Source organism: Alnus glutinosa, chromosome 2 (genome assembly GCF_958979055.1).
Source record: "Alnus glutinosa chromosome 2, dhAlnGlut1.1, whole genome shotgun sequence".
Taxonomy (NCBI): domain Eukaryota; kingdom Viridiplantae; phylum Streptophyta; class Magnoliopsida; order Fagales; family Betulaceae; genus Alnus; species Alnus glutinosa.
This window is the reverse complement of record NC_084887.1, coordinates 6,617,311-6,626,810: the sequence shown is the minus strand read 5'-3', so window position 1 is coordinate 6,626,810 and position 9,500 is coordinate 6,617,311. Positions and strand designations below refer to the sequence as shown.

At 33.3% G+C, this 9,500-nt stretch overlaps 1 protein-coding gene across 1 annotated transcript; it reads left to right on the top strand.

Annotated features, from left to right (window-relative positions):
- The first annotated feature begins 5,516 nt into the window (after positions 1–5,516).
- On the top strand, positions 5,517–7,067 carry LOC133861817 (coumaroyl-CoA:anthocyanidin 3-O-glucoside-6''-O-coumaroyltransferase 1-like). Its single transcript, XM_062297633.1, has one exon. The coding sequence runs from the start codon at positions 5,527–5,529 to the stop codon at positions 6,919–6,921; it is 1,395 nt and encodes a 464-aa protein (XP_062153617.1). The 5' UTR covers positions 5,517–5,526; the 3' UTR covers positions 6,922–7,067.
- The last annotated feature ends 2,433 nt before the right edge of the window (positions 7,068–9,500 follow it).

The window sequence follows — 9,500 nt, the reverse complement described above, 5'->3', positions numbered from 1 at the left end:
TTAGCCACCATCCACCGCAGATCCATCTACCACCGATCGACTAGTCCACGGCACAGGTCTGAGTTCCGCCCCTCCCATTCGCCTCTCATGGCCATTTTCAAGTCTTTCTTTGATCCTGTAAATCCCTTGTTTTTCTGTTTTTTTTTTTTAAAAAAAAAAAAATAAGAAGAAAAGAAAGAAAGAAGAAAATTTTGGTTATACCCGACCCAGATGAGGAAGAAGGAGACAAAAGAAAAAGAAGAAGAAGATTTGGGTCCTACCTGACCAAGAAGAAGACGAAGAAAAGCAGATTTGGGTTCTACCCAACCTAGAAGAAGAAGAAGAAGAAGAAGAAGATGATGATGATGATGATTTGGGTCCTACCCGATTCAAAAAATTCAAAAAATAAATAAAATCAAAAGAGGCTAAGTTGTCCACCTTTCTTTTGGCATTTGAAGTACTCCCTAAAACCCATGCCAATTTCAGTTCATAGTTGGCTTATTTTCTTTGGCCCCTAGATGGCCCCACCTTTCCTTTGGCATTTGAAATATTCCTTAAAACCCATGTCCATTTTAGCCCATAGTTAGCTCATTTTCTTTGGCCCATAGATGACCAATTTTCTTTGGCCCATAGATGACCCATTATGTGTTTAACCTTTGAGATACTACCCAAAACCTCGCTACCCAAGCTCAATATTTAGCCCCAAATTTGCTCGTAGAAGAAGACGAAGAAGAAGAAGAAAAAAAAGAGAATCTTCCACCTTGAGTGGGTTATACTCGACTTAACACAAAAATCAAACTCAAGATTTCAGAATCTTCTACTTTGAATTTGCAGGGGATGTTAGAAGAATATATTTCTTTTTAATATAATAAATATATTATTTTGATATTGTACGGTATTTCCCTTAAATATATTTACTATATTGAAAGGAAATATATTATACAGTACTTCCCTTTTATAAAGGTGATTGTAATTAGGTTTGATAGTAATCAAATCAATCAGAATTGATTACCATATTTACCTATATCAATTCTCCTATAAATAAGAGTACTCTGTATTGTAAATCAATCAAGGAATAAAAGCATAATGTAGTCATTTGGGCTTTATCCTGTGGATGTAGGTTATAGACCGAACTACATAAAATTCATTGTTCTCTATTTTATTATTTCCGCCTTTTATCTTTAGTTTTCCATTCAATTATGTTTTCTCTCAACTATGACATGTGCAGAATCTGAAATTTAATCCAATCCGATTTTGACTCTAATTAGAGAAATTTCGATTTAATCATTTCATTGATTTGGTTAAATATAACCACATCATCTAGGTCTTCTTAAAGTGTGCTTTCTTCTAAGCTTTACATTTTTCACCTTAAACCTGCCATTTTCCATTAGCAATCTACAAAATACTAGAAATACAAATTTAACACAAAACATTAGATTAAGACACAGCTAAAGAATTAACTAATGTAAATTAAGTGGTTTAAATAAACAATATTTTGCACTCATCACCTGGATGAAAGAGTCTATGCACTTCTACCTAATAGGTGACACAATTGGTCAGTTCAAGGCAGATGACACTCGAGGTACTGGTATTACAACTCACATAAATGTAAAATCCACTAAAAGACATTATGTTGAGAGTGGGTAATATCTATGCTCTTAGAGTGTAAAAGATGCGGATAAGGTGTATCAAGAACAATCTCAAGAATAATGACTTTAGAGGAAGTACTTGAGCGAAGTTTCGATGCAAGTCAATACATGGACTTGTATACGGCTGAAGTCGTCAATTATGGAATGGGTTTGGACTATGTTCCCAACCACGAAGAATTGATGTCATTCACTTGAAATATAACAAAATGAAGTCACCCCTAAAATGTTGCCGATGTGAGAGAATATGATGGTAAATGATATAGTCAGATAAAGTAGTGACAAAAGCGTGTGCACGTTAGGCTATGCCACGATCTGACGCTGATCTGTAGGTTATACAGATAAGATTTGGCATGGGGAAAAATTATTGGTACTAAAGTAATCATGTTCAACTAAGTTTATCATTGAATGGTATAGTGTGATCAAGTGAGAGATGATGATATAGGAGTGATCACACTATAACAAGTGTGGTCATCCTCACACGAAATCATCTTCAAGGAAAGTGATAACTTTTATGGAGGTTATTTAAAAGTTTTACAATTTTTTTTTTCATAGAACTAATTTCGTTCCCCTTTTTATTTGCCTCTTTTTTTTGTTTTTTCTTTCTTTTCTTTTTTTATTTTTTTTCTTACAAGGAATATATCGTATTCATAGATAACAGTAAACTGGGATAAGGATTACCTTAATCCCGTAACAAAGCAGATCCAAGTCTAACACCTAAACTAGGATATCATATTCCTAAAACTAGAATAAGAATAGGGTTAAATATTATTTTACCCCTTAACTAACCACTATTTTTATTAAGCACTATGAACTGACAAGTATCATCATATGGCCTTCCAAACTGCCTATCTGTTATGATTTAGCTCATTCCGATAGTTTTGACCGTTATCTTGGATGGAAAATCAGATTTGACCAAAGTGTTTCGAAAATACACTTATTTTTATTATTGAAAAACCAAAATTACCCTTTGTATTTATTAATTAGTAGAAAAAATTTGTTTTTATTTTTTAGAAAGGAAGAAAGAAAGAATTTTTTTTTGAAAAAAATCTAAGGATAAATGCAAAATCATTCTTTGTGGTTGGCCGAAATTACAAATCGCTTGTAGTGCAATAAAAATAATTCAAAAGTCTTCGGGATAGGCCAAAATAGTAATTTAGTCTCTGTAGTCAAATTCTGTCAAAACACTTGGCGGATTCCATTAGTGTACCAAGTGTCATCACCAATAGAATGATGACACGTGTCACTTTTAAGAAAATATAAATCAAATATTTAAATATATAAAAATTAAAAGTAAATTAATTAATTTTTGGGATAAATGCAAAATCAATCTCTATGATTGGCCTAAATTACAAATTGTTTCTTACGATATAAAAAATAATTTCGATTAACTGGGTATAGGCCAAAATACTAACATATTAAAAATATAATGTATAAAACCTAAAAATTAAAAACTTAAAATTATTTTTTTAAAAAAATTGAAAAAAGCAAGGGCTGGCATGCGACCACCCCCATGCGCCTAGTGTGGCGGCGAGCCACCCTAGAGGAGGTCGACGCCACCTCTAGGGGTGGGTTGCAGGCCACCCCCTCTCCCAAAGGGGGTGGCTACCACCGGTAGTCACCTCCTAGCTTCTTCTATTTTTCTTTTTCTTTTTTTCTTTTCTTTTCTTTCTTTCTTTCTTTCCTTTTTTTTTTTTTTTTTTTTTTTTTTTTTTTTATCTATATATATATATATATATATATATATATATATATATATATATATATATATATATATATATATACATATATATTATCCCCACAAAATGCGTGTTCAAGCTTGGCTCGTTTAAACTCGGGCGAGTTCAAGCTCAAGCTTGAGCTCGTTGAGAATGATATTCGAGCCGAGCCGAGTCGGATTACTCAACAAACTCGGCTCAACTAGAGCTCGAAGTAGGCTATTAAATTTTTCAATGTGTGATCAAAGCGAAGTTCATGCCCGAGTTTGTGAACAACCTCTCTACTAACTATTAATAACTTAATATGTTAGTTTAACATACTAAGTACTAATATCAAAGGATTATAATTAATATGTAATACAATATTTACTTAGCTAGTACTATATGCTTATTTAGTGCATATATAAATTTATCAAAAAATGACCTAGAGCCTATAGCTAAATACTATATTATATATATATATATAATAACAAAAAAAAAATATCGAGTAACATATAGTTAATTACATTTACTTAATATATATTAATAAACTAAATAATATAATAGTTTATGAACTAACTAGTTAGTATGTTAACTATTAATCCACACATATAAATACTAAGTAACATATGTAACATATGTTACTTAATTACTAATATACATGCTTAAATTTATATAACTCATTTTTGGTAATATATAAGAGATATGAACGAGCTAACGAGTCGGGCGAGCGATCCGGTCAAGCTTTAAAGGAGCTGAACTCGCGAGCCCCTATCGAGTTTTGTCGAGTGAGTCGGGTATGTATCACTTACTAATCGAGCGGGTTTTTACAGTATCGAGCTCGAGTTCAGATCGGGCTAAACCGAGCGGGTTGTCGAACGGACTGATTTATTTACATCCATACAATCAATACAAAGTAACTTTACCTCTTGTGCCTCTGACTTAGTTTATTAGGGAATATTTGTACCTCTGAACATTAGACCATTTTGGTCTCTTTTTATATATATTAGAAGGAATCTTTGAATAAAAAAAAAAAAAAAAAATTACTAAAATCAAGCTAAATCTCGTACTATATTTTAACATATATTATGCGCATTCCCCGCATCATCATGTTCATGAATCATGGCACAAGTAAATTAACAAATCCCAAGGCCTTAGGCCCTGTTTAGTAATTCCCTCCCCTTCCCCTCCCCTTCCCTTTGTGAGAATTTTTTTGTTGTGTGAAAATAGAAAGTGATTAATGTGATATAAAATAGAAAGAATTTATATGGAAAAGTGGAAAAAATTTGTATTGTAGTGGATTTTTTTAATTAAATAATAATAAAAAATTATTGATGTGATATAAAAAGTAAAAAAGAAAAGAATGTTTTGAATTTGATGTTTTTTAGGAAAGGTAAAAGTAGGGGGAGGGAAGGCAAGGGGAAGGGGAGGGAGTTAGTAAAATAATAGCAATAATCATATAAAAATACTAATTAAATCCTAATAATGCACAACTACCGATAATATAAGAATCAAAGTCGAGTAAAATATATAAGATGAAAATGGGATACGACCAACTATGTTCTCATATATATGTTCTGCGATGCTGTCTGTTTCAATTTTTTTTTTATTTGTTTTTGTTAAAAGACTTCATTTATAATTCTTATCGGTCATCGCATTTGAAAAAAAATATTCAAGCTTTAAAAAGTGTCAATTTATGATATTTATCTTTTAATTTAATTTTAATTTTAACATTTCGTTAGAATTTTTCTGTTAAATTCTATTAAAATTTCAAAAATAATACTATTTTTTAAAGAAAAAAAAAAGAATTAAGATTTAGGTATTGGTTAGATTTTAATGAAATTTGTAAAAATACTTATGCTTGAATTTTTTTAAAAATTTTTAATTCTTTTAAAAAAAATTAAACTCAGTGATATTTTGAAAATTTTGATAGGATTTAATGGAAAGTTTTAACGGGATGTTGAAATTAAAAAAAAAAATAAAAATGAATGATTGATACCTAAACTGACATTTTTATATTTCAATACTTTTTTGTAAAACTAACAAAAAAAAAAAAATTAAGATTATAAATGAAGTTTTATTTTGTTTATTTTTTTTTATGAAATTTTCATTTTTCTAATCTGTCTGCGATTTTGCTCTCTTTCTCTTATAACTATGTGTCTATGTCTAACCGTCTCTCTGTCTCTCTCTCCCTCTCTTCAACGATGGCTCAACCATTCAGAGTCACGGTCATAGAGCAATGCCAGGTTGCTCCACCACCCAACTCAGTTCCTACCACCTCTCTTCCTCTCACTTTCTTTGACATGCCATGGCTTCCCTGCCGTCCCATCCAACGCCTTTTCTTCTATGAATTTCCTCAATCCACCCACTCTTTCACACAAGCCATCCTTCCCACTCTCAAACACTCTCTCTCCCTCACTCTCCAACACTTCTTTCCCTTTTCCGCCAATCTGATATGCCCTCCCCGAACCCACAAACCCCATATCCTCTACACAGAGGGAAACTCGGTCCCTTTCACCGTCGCTGAGGCTGCCGGCGATTTCAACCATCTCATAGCCAACTATCCACGGGATGTAAGAGAACTACACCACTTTGTGGCACACTTGCCCCCAACACACGTGTCCTCCGATAACACGCGTGTAATCCCTCTCATGGCCATGCAAGTCACAGTTTTTCCAAACGAAGGAATCTGTATTGGCATCACCTTTTGCCACGTGGCAGCTGATGGAAGGGCACTCCACCATTTCATGAAGTCATGGGCGTCCATTTGCAGGACAGGAGGAGACTTGTCTTGCCTTGACAGGTCACCACCATTCCATGACAGGGCTGTGATCAAAGACCTAAATGGGCTTGAGCACATTTTCTTGGAGGACTGGTGGAATTGGGGTTCGGCGTGGAAGGATGACAAAGATCTCATGATCAAAGAAATTGGTGAAAAGGTTCGGGCCACATTTGTTCTGGGCCGAGCCCATATTGAGGGACTAAAGCAGTGGGTCAGAGGTCAATGCATGAACAAAGAAGACTTGGAGCCCTTACACGTATCAACATTTGTGGTAATATGTGCACTTATTTGGGTTTGTTTGATCAAATCCCAAGAGAGTGGAGAAACTAATTTTTCGGTTAATAGTGAGCTCTGCTACTTTGCATTTTTAGCAGATTGCCGAAACCGGCTTAAGTTTCCAATACCTTCAACATATTTCGGAAACTGCCTAGCAATATGTATTGTACCACTTGAGAGGTGTGAACTTGTGGGAGAAACTGGTATTTTCAAAGCTGTGAAAGCTATTGGAAACAAAGTTCGGCAATTGGAGACTGACGCTTTAACAGGCGCAGAGACATGGCTGTCGGAATGGAAAGAAAAATCAGGACCAGTGGATCTTGTGACAGTCGCAGGCTCACCAAGATTTGGTGTTTATGGGACTGATTTTGGGTGGGGGAGGCCAAAAAAGAGTGAAGTGGTTCACATTGATGATACGGGGGTTATTTCTCTTGCTGAGTGTAGAGATGAGGATGGTGCGATTGAGGTTGGTTTGGCACCTAGTAGGAGAAATATTGGTGATTTCACTGCCATCTGGGAACAGAGCTTGAAGCTATTTTGAATCTCCAATAGGTGAATAAGATTGTATCCATACCATTGGTTTAGAATTGTCTTGTTGACAAAAGGTTTATCTTATTTTCTCCCTGTATTCTTATCTCTGTACGCTTTCTTTCTATCTTGTTATCCAGTAAGTTTGTATTTATATAATGTAACGATGGAAAAGATCAATGAAATTATGAAAGTATTCCAGTTTTATTATAATTATCTTGAGATGAGACTTGTCTAAGAAGAACATAGCTGAAATTGCAGGAAAAGTATTCGTAGTCAATTATCTTTGATTCCGGTGAAACAGAGATGTTTGGTGACTTTCTCTTTGGGAAAAAAATTTACAAGAAAGTCGTGTGGTGGGATATCATACAAAGATTGCTTAAGCCAATGAAGTTGCAGCAATTTGACAACTCAACTGAGGAAGGACAAGTACTGTTGACCTTGTGAAAATTTGCTAATTCTCTATGACATTTTCGTTTCTCTTTTCCTCCTGAATTTCCACCCTAACGAGAACAAATCTTTCCATAGGATTTTCTGTTAGTACAAACAAAGCTTATTATGATAAACAAATACACAGCAGAAAGTAAAAGAAAGGACTTAGGGTAATCTTCAGCCATATTTGTTCAAGTACTTTCAAGAACTTCTGAAAACAACATAATAAAGGATATCTTCTAACCTATATTTATGGCAAAATACCGTATTAATAGAGTACATAGGCTCTTTATTTAGAGGTTAGATCGGAGACCTCAAGAAATAGTTAATTAAATTTATTTGATAGGTCATCCCATCAAGGAATAGTTAATTAAATTGATTTGATATCAATTTACAAATTAATGCCAATGACAATTAATTTCATTTAATTCCATTAGATAATTAAAATAATTAAATTACCATACCGTACACCGTATATACAAATTAATGTCATCATGGTGTTAGGTTCTTTAGTGTCGCAATCTAACTTAGATGATTAAATCATTCCCATTGTTCATGCTTAATAATCTCATGTGGCGTACTTAATTCTATGGGAGTAGGTGGCTCGTCCATACAGAGCGTCAAATATAATTTCAAACACCCCAAGTGAAAAAGCACATTTCTTTTTACAGTCAGAAAAATTTTTACCATAAAGTATTGGAACATAAAACTACCAATAAGTACAGTAGTAAGATTCGTAAGTATGGCTGCAATGACCAAGAGAATAAAAAAAAATACTTTAATGCTATGAAGTAAATTTATTTAAATTAACCAATGCTAATTTAATAGTAAATTTCGACCTACTTGTGAGCAAATGTTACATCATGCATAAAATTTACTCTTTATTAATAAGACTAATAAATTTAAACATTAATAAATAAAATTCTCTGTATCTGTGGGTCTAAGAGAAACTTTACCTTTAATACTAAATTTCATATCTCATTCTAATTAAGTCATAAAAGTAAAAAACGTCCCTGTGAGGATAAATAATTAAATTTATGAATTAATTGCAACAAGATTTTAATTTTCTTTCTGAAGTTCACGTGTATAATCTTTATACAATTATCATTTTAAAATTGGGATGTTGTGGCTCGCCCAAAATTATTATGATAATCACGATGCAATTCATGAACATCTAATAAAATTATTTATGAAATTCATCTATGTAATCTTGATGCAATTATCATTCTAAAATTGGGATGTTGTGGCTCGCCCAAAATTATTATAATAATCACGATGCAATTCATGAACATCTAATAAAATTCTTTATGAAATTCATCTATGTAATCTTGATGCAATTATCATTCTAAAATTGGGATGTTGTGGCTCTCCCAAAATTATTATGATAATTACGACTTCATTAACATCTAATAACTGTATAGATGCCCAAAAATAGCCTTAGGAATAAAACAAACTAATATGCAAATAGTGTAAACAGTATTCTCCAAGGTACAACCAGGTTGGTTCCCAGGAAAATAAAAGGGGTCACAAAGGACACTCTTAAATTTCAAAACTTTCCTTAGACATAACTTTTCTAGACATTGTATTCTTTGAGGAAAATAAAAGGGGTCACAAAGGACACTCTTAAATTTCAAAACTTTCCTTAGACATAACTTTTCTAGACATTGTATTCTTTGATAGTACCGTAAACATACACCAGCATATATGGGTATTGTTAATTATTCTTAGGTCTAGCATCAAGCAACTTTTATTTAAACAATATAAATTAAAAACTAAATATATTCCTAAGTTCATGTATTAAAGAAACATAGCTTAATGGTTTAAAGCTTGGCACTTTATGGATTTGAATGTCCCAAGTTCTAATTCCACATGGGCTACTTATATAGATTGGGCTTCTAGGGCATTAAAAACCAGATGGACCACTTTGGCTTTTGGGTCAACCTACTTAGTGACCCGGAAGCCTGCATGGGTATGAAACCCTACCGGGTGCTCAACCTGTTAACCTGAAAACTAGAACCTTTTGACCTAAAATTTTTGAGCTTGTGTTGTTGTCTTTTCCCTCTTCCTTAGTTTTTCTTTGTCCTTTTTCTTTTTCTTCACCATGAATGCCGGCCAAACTTCCTCATGCTGCCACGAAGGGCCGCTACTCAGCAGCAACGG

Coding starts and splice junctions, on each gene's coding strand:
- LOC133861817 (XM_062297633.1), top strand. CDS start 5,527: ATGGCTCAACCATTCAGAGTCACGGTCATAGAGCAATGCCAGGTTGCT.